We start from the raw sequence: 21,220 nt of genomic DNA, 5'->3' as shown, positions 1-21,220 counted from the left end.
TTGTTGCTTGTTTTCTGTTGCATTTTTAGATTGAGTATAAGAGTACTGTGAGGAGCTGGAGAGATGGCTCAGTGGTTAAGAACACTGACTGCTCTTCCAGAGGTCATGAGTTCAAATACCAGCAACTACATGGTGATTCACAACCATCTGTAATGGGCATCTGATGCCCTCTTCTGGTGTGTCTGAAGACAGCGACAGTGTACCCACATACATGAGATAAATAAATAAATCTTTAAAAACAGAGTACTGTGAACCTAGACCTCATGAATATTAGGAAAATCCTCTACAATGAATTAACCTACACTTTTCAGAGCCTCAACAGAGCCTTGAACTCTCTCTGTAGCCCAGGCAAGACTTGAACTCGGCATTCTTCTGCTGCAGGCTTCCCTCTTGCTGAGATTGTAGGTCTGCACCACTAAGCCAGGTTGCAGCTTCTTTCTTTATTGATAATGTTTAAGCCAGCCAGAGGTGTTTGCTCCTCCTCCTTACCAGAGTTTGATTTAAGTGCCTTTTGGAAGGAGGCTCTAAGTTAAAATGATTAATGGTTGTTAAAGACATGCATCCTGTGCTTCCTGCATCCTCAGCTGCTTTACAGCTACCAAGACAAAGTTCTTGGATGTGTGTGGTCCTTTCTATTATTTTATATGAAGTTCATCTCAGGTAGTTTTTTGTTTTTTAAGAGATCCTCTGAAGCTAGAGTTAACAGGGGGTTGGTTGCAAGCCACATGGATTTTTCCCACCGGAGTTTAAAGAGCTTAGCTGGTCTGAAACTCAACAGAGATTTGTCTGTCTATACCTCCCAATTGCTGGAGATTTGTGTGCCACACTACCAAGTCATAGGTTTCAGGAAGGGAAGCACCTTAGCTTGATAAGTCACCTTACCAGCCTGGGAAGATCCTTTATTCTGAGATTCCCATGTAACCACTTCTCTTTGGTTATTCAGGCAGTCCTTCCTAGTCTCTCAGGTCAAGCTGTTTTATTGCTCAATGACTCTTGCCCATCACAGTAGCTACCTTACCATGTGCTAGTTGCTATGAGGGAACCAGAGATGTCTCATACAAGCAGCAGACTCAAGGAGGTACTACTAGGTTGAGGATATTTAGAGAAGTCTGATTTGAGCATTACGGAAACAAGATTTTCATGATGGACTTTGAGTCTTTCCTCCAGAGCTTTGGAAAGGAAACCATTTTTAAAATCAGTTAATTTAAAATCAGACAAATTAATAGATATTGGGAGTTGAAAATACTTCCAGAAATGACTATTAAGTACTTCATCTCATTAAACAAGTCTTATTCAAGTACTTAAAAAGTAATTAATGAACATGAATAATAAATTGAATATCAATAATGAATTAAATCTGAGAAATTCTATATTGCATTTTTCATAAAAGTGATGTAAGTTAATGTGTTTGGTCTAAAGACAGTTTTATCTTTGTGTTTGTTATATAAATAGCTTTATCCAGTGGTAGGCAATGACAACATAGAATGAAAAGAATCCTAAAGCTCCCAATTTCTACTAACTTCCCACATGGTCTCATTATATGGCCCAGGTTGATCTAAACTTTCCCAGTCTTTGCTTCTGCCTCCTAAATGCTGGTATTAGGAATAATTCTTCTAATTTAAATGTATGTTTCATCACCCAGATGAACCCTGCATGATTTTCCATGGAGTGTAGAGGTTATAAATGAGCTAATTTTGTAGCAAGATCAATTCAGTTGTCGTCTATGTACTCTAATTACTATAGTAATTCAGGTTACTCCTCCCCACTCCCTTTTGAGTATTTAGCCAGCAGAATTAGTTTGTGTTTATAGTTAGGTGGTCTGTGTTACTTTAATATTAAATTATACTTCAGTGAATAAATACTGAAAACAAAAGTTTTATGAGCTATATTGCTTGAGATACAGTGTAAATTTTAAAGCCAGTTCATGTACCCTTATAATATATTATGTGTTTTGAAGGAAACAGTTAAAGCTTTACCAAATTTTAAATCTCACAGGTGTCTGCGCTCCAGTGAAATCTAGTCACCAACAGCAGGTAAAGGAAAAGGCATTACTAGTAGCAGTATGGATCCTCTCTTAACTGGGTAACAGTCTGCACAGCAGTGTGCTAAGATCACACCTATCCATGGTTCCCTGCAACAAAAGTTAGATTGTTTCTGTTTTTCTGTTTTTTGTTTTGTTTGTTTGTTTAAGATATGGTCTCATTCAGTAGCCAGGACTGACCTCTGGACTCCAGATAATCCTTCTTCCGACCCTAAGTGCTGAGATTATATGTATGAGCCACCATACTTTGCTTTAAATATGATAGCTTTGTGTGTGGTAGTAAGAAACTCAGAGTTATGTGAATGCTTTACCACTGAACCACATACCCATTTCTTCATCACTACTATCATATTTTTTTTTATAGCCCAGGCTAGTTTTGAACTTGGTCCTTTACCTCAGCCTCCTAAAGGCTGTGATTACAGATGAATACTGCTACATCTGGCTAGAAAAATGTTTTAACATTTTTGCCTGTTTAACAAAAGGTTGATTATCACTCTCTTGTCATGAATATTTCATAGGAAATTATTAATAGAACTAAATTAAAATTCTTTCCATGGAGCTGGAGATGTAGCTCAGTTGAAGGTTTACCTGGTAAACACCAAGCCTGAGTTTGGTCCCCAATATCACATGAACTAGATGAGGTCACATATGCTTATGTTAGCACTTGGATATAAAGTCATTCTTGGATATGTAGAGTTCTTGGATATGTAGAGTTCTAGGCTAGCCTGGACCATGTGCAATGACTGTCTTAAAACATTTTTTTTTTTCTAATGATTTCTGTGTTCTGCGTACATTTGAAGTATAATATAGGCCCTGTGGTAATAAGTGAAGTGCCATGGAACTGTGTTGAATGGGATCTCTGTAGGTATTTAGGACTTGAGATTTTTATCTAGTCATTTCCATTTGTGATTCAACACCTCTTTTTAACTCTTTCCAAAAACTCTTAAGATCACATTGCTTCCCAGATACTTAAAGAGTTCCTGTTGATGTATAGAGCTCTTTATAGCCCTCCAGCATCAGAAATTGGCTTCAACCATTTTTCCCATTACATCATCATCCACTAATGCCATTACACCAGAATGAAATCTGCTTTGAAGTCTTAACTGTCATGCCTTCCTGTACACACTCATTTCTTTAGAAAGGAAGTGGGGGTAGGGGGGCCAGGTAGGTTATGTAGTCCTAAACAAACATTTAGCATGACTTAAGCATCCTAGATTTACCAGCCATTCCACTCTGCTAGTGGAGAATGGCCTGCCCAGCTATACATACATGAAGCCTAGGAAGTTACATATTTGAAGCCTAGTGTATTGTCTCATACCTTTAATCCTAGTATGCTCTTAATTCTAGCAGATCTGAGGCCAACCTAGTCTACGTAGTGAGTTTCAGGACAGCCAGAGGTACATAGTGAGACCTCCTGGGAGGCAGAATGAAAGAAGGTGCGTTACAAGTTTGCTCATGTGATACCTGGCTCTGGTACTTTTCTTTTAACCCTGCAGAATTAGTTCTAAATAGCTTACATAGCACTTTCCCAGTGCCCTGTCACTGGGATATTAGACAGTTTCAAGTAATTCCCTACAATAGAAATTCATTAGATAACCAAAGTTCCTTGTCCTTAAGTTAAAAGCTTGCCAGGTAAGTGTTTTTAACTAGCTTTACAATATTTTTTGCAGTTCTGGCTACTAAGGGAATGTTTTCATTTCCCTTACTACATTACAAAGTAGTTTGAAAAATGTAGGTTCTGACCTTCCTCTCTTCATCATGATTTTAATCTTCCACTTCTTTCACCTATCTTTTTTCTTTAACCCTCAACATTTATTTTCTGTGTATGTGTGTGTGCTACATCACAAATGTGAAAGTCAAAGGACAACTTGAAGAAGCAGTTCCTTCCTTTTACCAATACCCTTTGAACCATCTCATCCTCCCCTTTTTTTCTTTAAAAAAAGAAAAACAAAACAAACAAAACAAAGTTTCATGCAATACAGGCTGGCAAACTGTTTAGCCAAAGCTGACCTTGAACTCCTCATCTTGCTTCCGCCTCATACGTAGTAGGATTATGACTTCAACTATCTTTAGAGCTTCTCATTGTTGGTGTACTGTGTTTGGGATTGTGCCAAAGCAAAGCTGGAATTATGAAACTATTAGGGAGTGCTCAGTTTCAGCTCAGAGACTTCATACTACCCACTTAATTACCAGTTGTGCCTTTAGCGCTTTCAGTGTTCTTGTTTAAGATAGATTTATTGGCAATCAGAAGGAGTAATAGCATCAGAAACTCAGAGAAATATTGTTTCAATGTCTAACAAATAAATAAAAATTAATAAATGTGACTATTACTGTTATTTTCCAAAACTCTAGCTTTCTGTTCTCTGTTTATCATCAATCCCCTATGCTATAGGCTGTGGCATGGAGTATGAGCAGCTATGGATAACTTAGAGAGCTTTGAAGAGAATGATGCTGAAAATTATGAATTGGACTGGACCACAGAATGCCTTCCCATTCTGTGGAGACATTCCCATGGGAAGTTAACTTATGATTCACATTACTACTCTTCCTCTGGCTCCTTCTCTGTGTAGCCCTCGCCATCTGGGAGTTTACTCTGTGTAGCCCCAGCTGTCCTGGAACTCACTTTGTAGACCAGGCTGGCCTTGAACTCAGAAATCCACCTGTCTCTGCCTCCCAAGTGCTGGGATTAAAGGCGTACGCTGCCACCGCCCGGCTAAATTGGAACTTTTTGATAGTCTGTGATGTAATCTAGGAAAATTTTGCTTCAAATGTCTTCTGTGAGGATGTAATAAACCTATGCCAGAAAGCCTATCAACACAGCACAGACCTTAACACTGAATGGAACAATTAAACCAGTGGAAACATTTGAGGAAAGATAAATAGCTAACCTGGTCAGAAAGTATGACTTTATTATTTCTAATGTGTTTTGTGTCTGTGTGTGTTTTCAGTAGTGAAAATGTCCACAGAAGGAGGGTTTGGCGGTACCAGCAGCAGTGATGCCCAGCAAAGCCTCCAGTCCTTCTGGCCCAGAGTCATGGAAGAAATCCGAAACCTAACAGTGGTAAGGAAGAACAACGAGCTTCTAAAGCAGATCAGTAGAAACAAGACACGGGTACTTTTATTTTCAAGCATATTCACAAAGGCATAGTGTATTCCTGACCTGTATGTTGGGAAATAAAAATAGAATTTAACTTGTAGGAGGCGTGTTTGTGACTAAGTAGCTATCTGTTCAGATGTTCTGCTTGGAGACAGGCTCATGTGAAACTGCGCTTTTAGCCTATAGAGAGAAGCAGAGATGGTGCCTTCTTATGGTAGTTTCAGCCTGTTTCTTTAGCTATAGCCTAGTTTATTGGCTGTACCAAATTTCTATAATTTTGATGAAAACTATTGGACAGCTTATTTAGCAGGCGATCTGCTGTGAGCTAGCACTTATACAGTACTAGATACACTTAGTTAAAACATACTTAGATTAGGGTTTCTCAGTATGGGATCTTTGTTCTAAGCGTGTAGCCTATGTTTTTTAGGTTGTTTAGCAACATCCTGCCCTTTGCTCACTAACTGCCAATAGCAATTTTTTCATAACTGTGATCAAAAAAAAAAACCCCCAAATCAAAAACAAACCTCATAGACTAACAGATGTCCCTTTGCGCTAAAATCCTCTTCTATTGATAACTGTGAACATAGAAAAATCAGATATAATCATATTTTTAAGGAGCTTGCCATCTTCTTATTGCAACTAGAGTAATATTACTCAGTAGCTATTCACTCAGTACTTAAGGACACAGTCATAGTGGTGAGTCCTGAAGCAATGAAAGGGAATGTACTGTGGGAGGCTTGGAGACAGTGTAGTGCCTGTTTTTCTGTGGTTGAGCTAGAGAAGGCTTTAAACACTAGCATATAGGATGTATCAGCAGCTAAAGTACTTGCTACCAACTTGATAACTTGAGCTTTGATAAAATTTAATAAGAAACAAAAAGAACAGTGTGTTTATTTTTATTGGGTCTTAAAATATGAGTGACCACTAGCCACATGGATGGGATGGGGAAATAGTTCTATGCTAGGTAGCAAAAAGAGCACATGCAAAGGCTTGGAGTCCTAGAGGAAAAGACGTGTGTTTAGAGGAAAAACAAAAAGATTTGTATGGTAAAGATTGGGATGGGAATGCAGTATGTGGTACAGAGGTAGCAGCAAGAGAAAGGTGCGATAAAACAGAAGTATTTTCAGAATGCATTGTCATGTTTTTTATGAAGAACATTCAGTTTGGTGTCTTAGCAAGTATGGAAGGAACTCCCTGTGTCTTGTGCCGTTGCTGCCTTGGCAGTATCAGCATTCTGGCAGATCAGATGCTGGATTTCTTGTCCTGACATGGAGCTAATGACTTAGGTTTAGTGGTAAACAAGATTGATTTGTTTGTTTTTCTCAACAAATTCTTATTTTTCACCCACTTTGTTCTGTGCTGTGTTTTGTGACTCTAGTAATAACACTCAACAGACTAGATCATTGACTTCCTGGAAGGTGTGTTCTCATAAAACAGACTGTAAATAAGTAAAAAATTAAACTAACTTGGTACTCTTGAGTACCCATTGTGTATTTATCAGGTATTAACATGGGGGTAATTAATGTTCTGAATGTACCACTGGGTGGTGTTTGTTCACATAAAGGGGGTTTTGTATTATTGAGCTTGGCTGGACCTTCTCTGAGTGGCCTGTGCTCATAATGGATTTCCAGAAGTTTCTTTTCAGTATTCTGTCTATGCTGTTTCAGATATAGGAAACAGAGGGCATAATAATGAAATTTATAAAGTCAGAAGTCTAGGGTGTTTTGCACAGATTTTTGGAAGATAATCTTTAATTTTAATAATCAGGATTCTCTCACATAAACACGATTTATTAGATTGGCTTACAGGATGCAACCTAGGTAGTCCAACAGTGAGAGACTTAACACTGGAGAAGCCAAGAATCTGGCAGTTGCTCAGTCAGACCCAGTAATGGTGTTGAAGGCCTGGAGGGCTCTGGGCTTTAGTCTTGCTTGGAATCATGAAGAAGTTGGCTCTCATATCAGCAGAGGAAATGTTGTAGCTGGATGAACTAGCCATTAACAGTGAGAGCAAACAGACAAAAGGCAAAGGTTCTTTCCTCCATGTACTTTTGTGTAGGCTGCTACCAGAAAGTGCCAAGTTTACGGTGGGTCTTCCTGCTTCAAATACTCTGATCAAGAAAACCCTTCACAGGACTACCCCAGCAGTTTGTATTTTAGTTGATAACAGATTCGGTAAAGTTCACAGCCAAGATTAGCCATCACATATATAATCTAGTGGTTGTGTTTATTTGATTTTATGTGCTTTATTTGATTTAGATCAGGCTGGTGCAGTATGAGTACCCTTCTGGTTCTAGTTTTGTAGGTGAAGAGAAAGAAATGGAAGAAGGAAGTTGTTTTTACTTGTTCTTCCATTGACTTAAATAAACTTATCTCCCATGTATCTCAATTCCTTAGATCTCTACTGTGCTGTAACATCTGCTTGGAAAAATGACTGACATAAAATAACTGCATAATAAATAATTGAATGAGCCAGAGACTTCTCCCTTCAGACTTAGTACAGAGCAGTGTTAGTTCCAGTTTTTCACAAGAGGGTTGGGGTGCTTGTTTCCTTTCTAAGAGTGAGACCTGTGGTTAGTTCTCAGGCCTGCAGCACATGAAGGCCTATATTTCTCTGACTCTACCTCTGCCTCTGCAGCATGTGTATTTTTCCAGGATTCAGTGGTACTTAATATTAGATTTTTGAAGGGAGTTGAGACAAGATCTTTTACACAGCCCTGATCAGTCTAGATTTACACTGTGTAGACCAGGCTGGCCTTGAACTTGCAGTAGTCCTTCGGTGTCTGCTCCTAAAGCCTGGAATTACAGAAGTCACCACACCAAATTGGTAGCAGACTTTCCCAAATATGTCAGATCCTTTTAAAATGTTGAGCAGATTTTTAAAATCCTATTATGCATAAATTATACAAGTATAAGTAGAACAAGAATATTTGTAAAAGGAGTGTGTGTTTAAATTGAGATTCTGGTTGTTCCAAAGCAAGTAACTATACTTTGACAGGTGGTATATTTCATGATGTATTGAACATACCTGTCCTTAGTCATTTTAGTGTGAATCAAGTAATAGCAATTTATTTTTCATCTCAATTTGACCTTCCTGTTCTGTACTCTAAAAAGCTCTGTAATTGTCCATAAATCCAATTACTCAGATGGGGATGAAGTTGGTTACAAATTCTAGCAAATAATCATGCCCCTCAGTGATTACATAAAACATTACATATTCCTGTTCACCTAGACTCTAGGAACAGTTAATAACAGATTTTTCATACTCTTTTAAGTCGGGGTCTTATTGAAAATCCAGATTTCTCTCTACCCTCTGTCCCTCTCTTCTGTGGGGTGAGGGTGGGGTCCTTTCAGCTTTCCAAACACTAGAATTACAAGCATTTAGCACTGTGTAAAGTCATAATGGACATCTTGTCATTGAGTTTTATAATCATCAGGACCTCTTTTAGAGTGGAGAGGAGAAAGCTAATTTAGTCTTTGGGGGAGTAGATTGGACAAGTGGTGAGGATCCTTATTCTTGAGAAATTTAGTCTTCCCCTGACTGACTTTCTATGTCTGGTTCAACCTTCAGGTAGCTGTAATTTAGTAATCAAATCATTTAAAGTTCCATCTTTTCATGCTGAACACTTCTAGGTTGGACAAAGACATTTCTAACATGATAGTCAAATCATATTAACCAAATATAACCAGGCAAGAACATGGAAGACTGATTGATATTTTTAATGTGACAGTCAAGTCGTGTAACCAAGCAAGAACATGGAAGATTGACAGACTGTTAAAAGTCAGGCCCTGGAGACTAAAGAGATGGCTCAGAGTTTAAGAGCACTGACTGTTCTTCCCGAGGATCTGGATTCAGCTCTCAGCATCCACATAGCAGCAGCTCATAACCGTCTATAACTTCAGTCTTAGGGGATACAGCACCCTCTTCTGGTCTCTGGGGAACGGGAAATTACGTAATGCATAGATATACAGGCAGGGAAAATACTCATACACGTAAAATAAAGATAAATCTTTAAAACAAGCAGGTCCTGGGCCAGGCATGGTAGCTTCATTTATTCTCACCCTGGAGAAGTAAAGGCAGGTATATCTCTGTGAGTCCAAAGTCAGCCTGGTCTACATAGTAGTGCTAGACCAACCAGAGCGACGTGATGAGACCCTTCTTCAACAACAACCCATGTAGGCCCAATGCTATAAGCTCTTTCTGTACATCCGTGCTTTGCAGACTTACAGAGTGGCCCTTAATCCTCACTCTTGATGATAGTTATGAAGGGAATTTTTTTAAAAAACAATAAAAAAAACCTTGATGTCAGGATTCTACTCGTGAGTTCTATTGTGTCGGTCAGCAGCAGAGTGCAGGCAACTTGATTTTCAAAAGCTTCCCCTAGACAATTCTAAAATGAAGCCAACCATTAAAATTATTACTTTCAGAAGGATGAGAATCTTGACTTTCTGGAGTGTCCCAGTGAGCTTAGTAAAAAGAGATTTCTGTTACTTAAAGCTCGGGATGCTGTAGTGTAGCTTAGAACCTACTACTGACTTTTCTTTGGCTTTCAACTTGAGTAATTTCAAGTCTCCTGAAATTTGGCGCTGTAACACAGTAGTAATTTAAGTGTAGTTCTCAGACTATAGTTAGGAGCACTAGAGTGTTCAAAGATAGTCTTCTGCAGTTTACTCATCCAGTTCCCAAAGAGCAGAGGAAGAGTTTGGGTAATTCTTCCTCTTGAGTCAGCTGGGAGAGAGAGGGGTCAATGCTGTCCGCTCTCCCAGCGCTGCCTGCTGACGTCAAGTCAGTGTGGGGATTCAGTAAGCTGGAGTAGAGAGACCTCCTTTTCTGCAAACTTACCTTGGGCTCTTATGTGTATCTAGAAAGCTGGAATGGAAGTCTAGAAAACTCGGCTGTTGTCAGGAACAGTTAAGCTCACCCCTGACAGAGCTCCCTGTTACGATCTATTTTTCACACAGTGCATCTTTAAAAAAATGTTTTCAATATTTTTTATATAGATGAGTGTTTTGTGTTGCCTGTATGTATGTATGTATGTATGTGTGCAATGTGTGTGGTAACATGTGTGGTTCTTGTGGATGTCAGAAGAAGGCTTCAGGTCCTGTGAAACTGGAGTTAGAGATGCTTGTGAGCTGCTGTGTGGTGCTGGGAACCAAACCTGTGTTTTCTGCAAAGAGCAGCTATGCTCTTTCCAGCAACCCCCACATACTTCCTTTTGGAGAGGGACACTTCAAGGCTTGGGGATCATGAGACCTCACAAAAGAAAAAGGTTGGGTAGGTTAGCTACAGAGAATTTGATGCCCTTTTTTGGCCCCTTCAGGCAGTCTTACACATGTGACATATACATACACAGATACTCATGAGTATGTACAAAAAAATAAATCTGTAAAAAAATTCTTTTGACAATTTCACACATTTATGCAATGTATCTTGATCATATCCACCCCAGATCTCCCCTCTCTGTGCTTCTAGACCTCCCTGAACATTCCCCTTCGCCTTCATAGCCTTTTTAAAAAGAACTAAGTCACTGTTTCCAGTTTTACCTACATGGGCATGGGTGTGGAGTCTTCCATGGAAACTTGAGTGATCTAGTAGTGACCTTACTCCCAAGAAAAATGACCCTCCTTTCTGCAGCTGCCCTCAGCTCCACAGTTGGAGTTGGATCTGCACGAGCCCCTCTTGTCCATGATGAAATGTTGACTGGCTTGATCTTACAAATCTTCTATAAGTAACCATAGGTGCTGTCAGTTCATGAGTTCCGCAGCCATGTCATATCCAGAAGGCAGCTTCCCACAGCATTACTCCTAGTCCTTAAGCTCTTATATTCTTCTTAACCCTTTTACCACAGTTTCCCTGAGTCTTTGAAGGATCGATAAAATGTTTCATTGAGGGAGAGATACCCATCAGTCAATTATTTTCAGCACTTGACTGATTACAAATTACCCACTGTTAAAAGAGCTTCTGTGATCAAGGCTGAAAGCAGAATTAACCTTTGTGTGTTAATGTAAATATTTATAAGATAGTTTTATATTGACAATTAGAAAAAACTGGGACTATAGACTTCCACGGTAGTCTAGAAAGGCCTTTAGATTTGGGAGAGGGAGGAAAGAGAGAGAGAGAGAGAGAGTGTGTGTGTTTCAACTCTGGGCCTTGGTTATGTAATCTTAGAAAAATCTGTGGAGATGACATTAAATGACAAATGGCAGTACATTTGCAAGAGAGCTAACTCTTATGATCATGTGCTGTATGTATCCAGGGAGAGCTTTAAGAGTTACATCCCTTCCCTCTGGTATTTTTGAGTAGGTAGCATTATCATCTTGTGTGATGTGCTACACTAGTAAGAAGGCAAAGGATAGATTACAGTGATTAGACATAGCCGGGCGTGGTGGCGCACGCCTTTAATCGCAGCACTCGGGAGGCAGAGGCAGGCAGATTTCTGAGTTCGAGGCCAGCCTGGTCTACAAAGTGAGTTCCAAGACAGCCAAGGCTATACAGAGAAACCCTGTCTCGAAAAACCAAAAAACAAAAAACAAAAAACAACAAAAAAACAAAACAAACAAACAAACAAAAAACCAAAACAGTGATTAGACATTTAAAAAAATGCCTCCAGTCCAACTCCCTCTTTCTCTTGCTATCCTTTGCTCTCAGGTCATACGTCTCACACTGCATGCAAGTGGTATTGGTGCTTACTTTCTCTGTGAGAACACAAGCCTATGTATCACTTACACATAATTTCTATCTTACCTTTCCTGTGGAACCTTTCCCAACTCTTCTTTTCTCCTAGACCCAATTTGACAGCTGGTTCTTTGTGTCTCCGTGGGACTTTATACTCTCTAGTGTAAGATAGAGACTGTATAATGGTTTTGATATGACTGTCTTTGGCAAATCACAAGTTCCTTAAGAATAGGGTAGGGTTGCACATTCACGTAGTTATAGGTGCCATAGGTTAGGTTGGGCTGTAGGAATGAGTTAAATGAAAGAGGAGCAGAGGCAAGGTTAGAAATAGTATCTTCTATCTCCCGGTAAAATTGTAATAAACTAGATATCTTGGCTTCTACCACTCCCAAGGTTAGTTATAGTAGAGACTTCATGGAGAATGTTACCGAATTTGGAAAGAAAAAGATCAAAAGGTCATATTTGAGTTTGTAGAGCTGAGTGTAGTCAGGAAGCTTGTTGGTCTGTGGAGAGACGTTTGGGTTTTTTGGTTCCTGTGGGGTTTTTTTTGTTTTTTTTTTTTTTTTGGGGGGGGTTGTTTTTAAGTTTCTGCCTTGAAGGTATTCCTCTATGCCACCAGTTCTTGTACTTTTTGTTCGGTTTAATGTTTTGGTTTGTTTGTTTGCTTGCTTGAGACGGTTTCACTGTGTAGCCCTGGCTGTCCTGCAACTGCAACTCATTCTGTAGACCAGGCTGGCCTCAAACTCAAGTAGATCACCTGCCTCTACCTCCTGAGTGCTGGGATTAAAGCCATGCACCACCATATCTTTTAGATAGTTTATCCTAATTTTTTTCTTCTATAAAGCCCCCCACACACATACTTTCCGTACCCCACTAGTCACTGGATTCTGAGAAACCTGGTGATATTTTTCTAGAATGCCTTCTTTGACACATACTTAAGAGTTTTCTGTTTGTTTCAGAAAAGAAAATCTAGTTGTGCTTGTTAATTTTTATCAAGACTCAAATAATATTTCCTCCTTCTATAACATGATAACATAGATACCCAGGTGATCATACTGGGTTTAGAGAGCCATGTCCATATGAACACTCATGAGATACCTAACTTCAGCACATATATTGCTGATTTTAGCACTCTCACCATGTCTTCTCTTCAAGGTTATTTTTTATTTCTAGAATTATATCCACTCTTGGACATGTGTTTAAATAGCAGTAGTTTCAGAATAAAGCAAGGGGGTGAGGCTTAAATTGCACATAAATTGAGTGGTGACACTCAAAAAAGTCCTCTCTTAAATCCTAGCCAGTGTAGTGTATTTTCCCTATCCCGGTTCTGTTTAAGGAGTAAGTAGCAGTCTTGATTCTAGACAGCAGCTGCTGAATTTACCCTCATCTTCAGGTTCCCTACAGAATAGAGAACTGCAGCCAAGCCAGGGAAAGCTCTGTGACTTTGAGGCCAGTAATGAGAATGAGATCCTGTCTCAGACAAACTCAAAAGAACTGTCAGGACAGGGAATGCCTCGGAGGAAAAATTTTATTTTAATCTGCTTGTTGTAGATTAGTAACTTGGTTCCAGAAAAGGAAGAGGGGATACTTGAACAACTTCTAAGCAGAGGCAAAGAACCCGTTAGTGGTTGGCTTTCCTTCATGAGTGCAGTCTGAGAGTTTGGAGCTCTGCAAGAGCTAAGGAAGAATTTTGTTTAGAGCTTGTGTTTTGTTAGTTTATCTGTCTCTCTTTCCTTGCTGCATTTCCTGATCTGGGATCTGTCCCAGTCTGTCTGCCAGTGCCTGTGCTCAGCCGATTTGTTGGCCACTCCACACTCATGTGCCTCTTATTGCTCATTTCAGAAAGATTTCCGAGTACAGGAACTTCCACTGGCTCGTATTAAGAAGATTATGAAGCTGGATGAAGATGTGAAGGTGAATTCACATTATTTTTATATTAGGTTCATATTAGAGCTAAAACTATAAGTACTGATCATTCCTCTATAGCTCAAGGTTTAACAGAAATAAAAATATTATGTTACTTGTGTCTTTATTTGGCTTTTATGTAAAATAGAAGTAACTTTAAATGAAATAGTTTTAGTTACTGAATGATGTTTCTTTGAAAATTGGGATATCATGGAATTTTTTTCCTCCAAGATACTTAGTGTTTGCTTTGAGATCAGGTGCTACCTCTGACTCACAAGGTAAACATTCCCATGCGTCAGTTCAACAGAGCACTGCTGTCCTCTCAGCACTTGCTACAATCTCAAACCACCTGAGCTGTAAGAAATTTCTAATGATACTGCATTGCCTTAGTTACTTCTCTGTTGTTGTGATAAGACATTGTGACTAAGGCAGTTTATAACAGTGTTTATTGGGGCTTATAGTTTCAGAGGGTTAGAATCTGTGTTCACTATGTCAGGGAGCTTGCAACAGGCAGGCAGATATGGTACAAGCAGCTGCTAGGAGCTCACTGTTTTATTCTCCGCCCCCTTCCACTCCCCTGACAAATTTTCTCTGTATAGCCCTAACTTGTCTTAGAACTCTCTATGTAGACTAGGCTGGCCTTGAACTCAGCTATCCACCTCCCTCTGTCTCCTGAGTACTGGGATTAAAGGTGTTCACTATAACCTCCTTGCTGGAACTCACTTTTTTTTAATTAATTAATTTATTTATTTATTCACTTTACATCCTGATCACAGCTCCCTTTTTCAGTTCCCCCCTTGCAGCCCCTCCACCATACCCCCACTCCTCGGAGAAGGGTGAGGCCCTCCCTGGGTATTCACCCTGCCCTGGCACATCAAGTCATTGCAGGATTAGGTGCATTCTTTCCCACAGAGGCCAGACATGGTGTCCAGTTAAGGGAATGAGATCCGCAGGCAGGCAACAGATTCAGGGACAGCTACCACTTCAGTTGTTGGGGGATGGAGCTCACATTTTAAAACACAAGCATTAGGCAGAGAGACTGGAATGATGCAGGCTTTGAAACCTTAGAGCCTGCCCCCAGTGACATACCTCCTGGGTTGGGCCTCACTTCTAATTCTTCCCAAAGAGTTCCAACTGGGGACCACATTTAAATATATGAGCCTTATGGAGGCCATTTTCACTCCAAACTACCACATGCACCTTTCTGATATTTTGATCATTTTAAAAACAAACAAGCAATGAGCGAATTGTACTTGTGAAGGGATTACTCCCTGGCCAATATTTTTTTTTTTTTTTTTAAGATTTATTTATTTATTTATTATATGTAAGCACACTGTAGCTGTCTTCAGACACTCCAGAAGAGGGCGTCAGATCTTGTTACGGATGGTTATTAGCCACCATGTGGTTGCTGGGATTTGAACTCCGGACCTTTGGAAGAGCAGTCGGGTGCTCTTACCCACTGAGCCATCTCACCAGCCCAATATTTTTTTTTTATTCCTAGAAGTTTACCTCTGATTATGATTCTTAGGGAAGAATAGCTCTGACTCTTTACCTCTCAAAATGTGTAAAGTCTTTGAATTTGCAAGGAAAACTAACAGTTCATATAGCTCTTACCTTTTATTAGCTTCTGTGAGTGAGTTTGTTTGTTTGCTTGCTTGCTTCTTGTTCAAGACAGGTGTCACCTCATTATATAGCCCAGGTTTGGCTAGAGCTCTTGGTTATCCTGTCTCTGCCTCCTGAGTGTGGTATTATAGGTGTGTGCCACCTTGTCTACACACTACACAGCTATAGAAGTGTGCACACAGATGAATCGACCACCTGTGTTGGTAGAACCAAGATCCCCATTCTCATCTTATATATCTTTAACTCTATCTACAGCTGCTCTTTACAGCTTCAGTTGAAGTCAAACCTGTTAAGACAGCTTAGTACATGTTAGGCACTGTGCTGGATACCCTGGCTACCCCCGCGTATTTCCCTCAGTAACACCGAAAGTTTGTTTTGTTTTTAAGTTTGAGAAAACTAAAGCCAGAAAAGTGAGGAATGAGATTTTATCCGGATATGATGATGCCCAGGCTCATTGTCTTTTCTCAATGGTTTCTCAGGATTCAGATCCAAACTCTGCTACCTGCTGGCTCTACATCACTTTACTTTCTTAAATTCTACTGTTTTTGCAAGGCTGTTGGGAAGGTTAAAGAGTAAGCACCGGTATCTCTGTAATCCCAGCATTGGGAGGTGGAGGCAGGAAAACCAAGTATCTGAGGAGCATGGTCTGAGGCACTGATCAAGGCCAAGAGTAAACACCAGGCCTTGACTGGCAGTGATAGGTACTATGTTGTACTCCTCCTCGGGGCTCTCCAGAGGCTACCACTTTAGTTTAGTTCTTGTCTAAGGTTGGCATCAATGCAAGAGGCTGACTGGCTTGAATGCTTTATCTGGTGGTTAACAGTGCAGGCCTATAATCTCTTACAGATGATCAGTGCAGAAGCCCCTGTGCTGTTTGCTAAGGCAGCCCAGATTTTTATCACTGAGCTGACTCTTCGAGCCTGGATCCACACAGAGGATAACAAGCGTCGAACTCTTCAGGTAATGCAGACTCACATTGGCAAAACTAGGGCAAGCAACTTTTCCTCTCCCATGCTTTGGACTGATGGACCTCTGCCGAGCTGATATGTAATTGTGACCTTTCTCTGTTGAAACACAGGTATACTTTGTAGATACAATGATGGTATTTCCTTTCTAAGATTATTAGTTTACAGTTCTCACAAGGTTTTCACAGCTTAGTGATGGAGCACACTCTTTACTTGTTGCACCTACAGAGAGGCAAAGCTCAAGTCATCCAGTGTTTGCCTTTTTCTTGATGTAACTTCTGTTGGAAACTGAGAGCTGTCGGGAAAAGACAATCCCAAAAAGAATTCAAGGTCTCACTCACTGCATAAATATTTATTTTTTGTTCCTTGTCTGCCATCCTTGAAATTGTTTCCTTTTGTTCTCTTTTTACTTAACTATTTTGTTTTTGTTTGATTGATTGATTGATTGATTCATTCATTCATTCATTCATTCATTCATTCATTCATTCATTCATTCATTCAGGGCCTCACCATGTAACTCTGGCCAGCCTAGAACTCATTATGAAGACCAGGCTAACCTTTAACTCAGATCTACCTGTCTTTATTTTAACCTAGCAAGTCAGTATTTATATTGTCTGTAGAACCCTTGATGATACTAGTTCGCAAAAGTCTTTCTCATTAGCTAGGCACTAGCCCTTAGAGCAGCAGTTCTGGACCTGTGAGTCAAGACCCTTTTGTGGGTCTCATCAGATTTTACATTACAATTCATAACAGTAGCAAAATCATGGTTACAAAGTAGCAGTGGAATTAATTTTTTTTCTCCCCCAAGACAGGGTTTCTCTGTGTAGCCCTGGCTATCCTGGAACTCACTCTATAGACCAGGCTGGCTTCGAACTCAGAAATTTGCCTGCCTCTGTCTCCCAAGTGCTGGGATTAAAGGCGTGCGCCACCACGCCCGGCGGAATTAATTTTCTGGTTGGGGTATTAAAGTGTTGCAGCATTATAGAGGGTGAGAACCACTGTCCTAAAAGAAAGGTTTTCCAGATGCAAAAAGGGGGTGGGGATGTGTAGACACAGAGGACTCAAAGTGTTTTTAATAAAGCCAATGAATTTTTCATTTTCCTTTACCTACAAAAGCGGAAATATATATGCCTACTCATTTCTATGTTTACTGAACACCTAAAATGTGACAGGAACTGTTATATGCCCTGTACATCAGCAGTGTACAAAACAGACACAAATCATATGCTTGTGGAATGTGTAGCTAGTGCAGATGGACTTTAAGTAGAAGTTAAGATTTGTATCTGGGCATGATCGGGTAAGCCTGTAATTCCAACCTCAGTAAACAGGAGCAGGATGATCACGGGGAGTCTGAGGCATGTTTGGTTAACACAGTAAATTTCAGGGAAATAAGAGGCACATGAATCGGGGAGATGTCTCAGTAGATAAAGTAGTTGTCATGTAAGCAGGAGAATCTGAGTTCACCTCTGCAGAACCCATGTAAAAAGCCACACATGGTAGTCTGCTTCTGTGATAGGAAAGAGACAGGTCTCTGGAGCTCAGTTTTCAATCAGGTTAGCCAAATCATTGAGTCCCATGTTCTGTGAAAGACTCTGTCTCAAAAGAAAAGTTAAGACGGAGAAAGACTTAGGAAGACTCTGATATCAGTCCCTGGCCTGTGCATGTACATATACCACACACACAAGTTAAGATTTATATGCTTTACTGTTTATTTAATTTTGGGACAGGGTCTTTGTGTAGTCCAGGCCGCCCTGAATTATCTTCCCTCCCCTACTTATTTAAAAATATTGTATGCATGTGTACATGTATACTGTGGAGACCAGAAGAAGGCATTGGATCTTCTGGAGCTAGAATTGTAAGTGGGTGCTAGGAACCAAACTTGGATCCTCTGAAAGAACAGAACATTCTCCTAACCACCTCTCCAACTCTAGGCCTGAAATTTTTGATTTTCCTGAGTGCCAGGATTATAGGTATGTGCCACTATGCCCGGCCTCTGTAGAAAAATGTTCAAGTTTTAAAAGTTGTGCACGGTATCTGCACACTGTCTCTCACTTTCTTGTATATGTATATATGTACATATGATCTTGTATGTATGTATGTATGTATGTATGATACATGTGTGGGGGTGGTATATAATCTTGTAAAAGCTACTGTCTAGGTCAGTTCAGATTAAAATGAAGAAAGTGCTTGAATAGCCCTCCTAAAAGGTGATGGCAGGGCCTGGCAAAATGACTTAGGTAGGTGAAGTACATTAGACACACACACACACACACACACACACACACACACACACACACACACACACACGATAACCTGAGTTCAATCCATGGTAGAAGAAAAGAGCAAAGCTGCTGATCTCTCATACCATAGCACACTCAATCTTACTCTGTCCCCTCTATAATTAATACAAAGGGTTTTAAAGGTAATGGCCATTAAGCCGGTGTACAACATCACTAGTCATCTGTGAATAACAGCTTAAAACCACAGTGAATACTGCTCTAATCAACCAGAATTGATTAGGAAGTATAGGTGTAGAAGGTATCTAAAAATTACTGCTGGTTAGAATATACAGTGGTGTAATCACTCTCGAAAACCTACTTAACAATTTGCAAGAGGTAAACACATACTTGCTCTAACTTGGCCATTCTACTCCTAGGTTTGCATCCAGAAGAAATGCAGCATTCTTACATACTCATTTGTATATTGTATTTATAACAACCTTATTTGTAATAGCTCAAAACTAGAGACAACTCAGCAACCCATCAGAAATATATAAACAAATCCTGTTATATCATGAAATGGATCAGGATTTAGGATGCAAAGACTCCTGCTCCATATAATACAATAAAACTCAAAACTATTAAAGATGCTAGAGAAAACTGTCTTGTGTATATTAAAGCACCACCTCCAATGATAATGATTAGTGCTTCCTCAGCTGTAGGGTTAGTGTTAGATTTCTCTATTTCACTGAAATGACTATATTAACATAGAGTAACATATTAAGGAAGGCACAATAGAGAGGGAGTGATGGTGCACACCTTTAATCCCAGCATTCCTGACACAGAGGCACATGGAACTCTGAGTTCTAGGCCAGCTTGGTCTACAGAGTGATTTCAGGACAGCCAGGGCTACACAAAGAAACTGTTCTGAAAAAAACAAAACAAAACGAAACGAAACATCAAACTAACAAACTAAGCAAAAAAAAAAAATTTTTTTTTTTTTTTTTTTTTTTGAGGGATGGCACAGTAAGATGGGCATGGTGGTATATACTTGGGAAGTGAAAGTAGGTTCTAGAGTACAAGGTCATCCTTGGCATATTTTCTCTCTCTCTCTCTCTCCCTCCCTCCCTCCCTCCCTCCCTCCTTCCCTCAGTCTCTCTCTCCCTCCCTCCCCCCTCTCAAATTCAGGGCTAACCTGGACTATAAGAAGGGTAGAAGAGATCAATTTAAATATATATTAATTAACAAAGGTCTTTGTGCGTGTTTGGAGATACTTTATTTTTTTCCTTCATTTCATTCTTAGGGAGCTGTTTAGTTAGCATGAATAGGTGTCATTATCAAGAAAGCTATACTATTCTGTTCATCTTAGATGAGTTCTGGCAGACTTTAAGATAATGCCCTTCTTCGGTTAGGAGGGTTTATTATCAAGTTGGTAGTTGGCAAGAAGGGTGGATTGAAAATTTGCATTTCAGTGGCTTGGGGCCATGACAGATACTAGGGAAGGAAAACCCAGAACATTTCCATCACTCCTTTTGGCCCTTTGCTTAAGATGTGGGACCTAGAGTTTGCTGAGGAGTTTTGAGTTTGTTTGGTTTTCCTTGTTATGTTATTGTCAAGGGTTTCAAACATAAAGTTTGTAGTGAGTACCTGTATAGTTTTTTCCTAAATTCTGCTGTTAAAGTTTTACTTTAGCAGGCCACAGGATAACCAGGGCTATACAGAGAAACCCTGCCTTGAAAAACAAATTGGGCTGGTGAGATGGATCAGCAGTTAAGAGCACTGACTGCTCTTCTGGAGGGTATGGGTTCAAATCCCAGCAACCACATTGTAGCTCACAACCATCCATAATGAGAAACAAATAATAATACTTTAAAAACAAAAACAAAAAACAAAAAAAAAAAAACCCTATGGGCTGGAGTGAGTGTGTCCCAGGAACAAGCGGGGCCCAGAGCAAGAGGGAGAAAGGGAAGGTGGAAAAAGGGGGAAAAAAAAAAAAAAAAAAAAAAAAGAAAGTAAGAAAAACAAATTTATCATACCTCTCACTTCAGCCATAAAGTGATCTATTTTAAAATACATTTCAAAATTTACTTTCCCATATATACTTAACTATATCACTCACTTGAGCTTAGTGGTTTTGTTTTTTGCTTTTTGTTGTTTGTTTTTACCTTAAAACTTTAAATAAAGTACACAAATCATATGGGAGAAAAAGTATTGATTTTTATTATTCAAAGGAAGGGGAATATCAGACTTGAAGAGAAAGTCCACCTTTGACATTCTTTTCAGCTGACTCCTGTGTTCACTACTTACCTACAGTAAATTCAGGCTTGAGTAATCAGGCTCAAATTGAGATTAAACTATTCATTAAGCAATGCAATTTAATTTCTAAACTAAAACCCATAGGTAACATAAAAATCAAGTGACTGAATTATAAATGCCTGTTTTTTTTTTTTTAAAACAAAACAAAACAAAACCCAGTGCTTAGGGCCTTTAAAAAGATCATACAAGGGCTGGTGAGATGGCTCAGCGGGTAAGAGCACCCGACTGCTCTTCCAAAGGTCCTGAGTTCAAATCCCAGCAACCACATGGTGGCTTACAACCACCGGTAACAAGATCTGACGCCCCCTTCTGGAGTGTCTGAAGACAGCTACAGTGTACAAATAAAGACAGCTACAGTGTATAAATAAATAAATAAATA

General features: G+C 39.6%; 1 protein-coding gene across 4 annotated transcripts in view; it reads left to right on the top strand.

The window, feature by feature from the left end:
- The window catches only part of Nfyc (nuclear transcription factor Y subunit gamma), a 68,562-nt gene that overhangs the window by 29,986 nt on the left and 17,356 nt on the right, over window positions 1–21,220 (top strand). For 3 of the 4 annotated variants that reach the window (XM_021199548.1, XM_029540289.1, XM_029540288.1), the window contains exons 2-4: window positions 4,990–5,102; window positions 13,656–13,727; window positions 16,188–16,301. In XM_021199548.1, the coding sequence (XP_021055207.1) occupies window positions 4,998–5,102; window positions 13,656–13,727; window positions 16,188–16,301 (291 nt within the window). In that variant the 5' untranslated portion in view covers window positions 4,990–4,997. Of the gene's footprint in view, window positions 1–1,995; window positions 2,034–4,989; window positions 5,103–13,655; window positions 13,728–16,187; window positions 16,302–21,220 lie in introns of those variants that run through there. The other variant, XM_029540290.1, reaches the window with a different exon arrangement.

The sequence above is a fragment of the Mus pahari genome, chromosome 6 (assembly GCF_900095145.1).
Source record: "Mus pahari chromosome 6, PAHARI_EIJ_v1.1, whole genome shotgun sequence".
Classification (NCBI taxonomy): Eukaryota; Metazoa; Chordata; class Mammalia; order Rodentia; family Muridae; genus Mus; species Mus pahari.
Note: the sequence above shows the minus strand (reverse complement) of the source record. Positions and strands in the feature narration are given on the sequence as shown.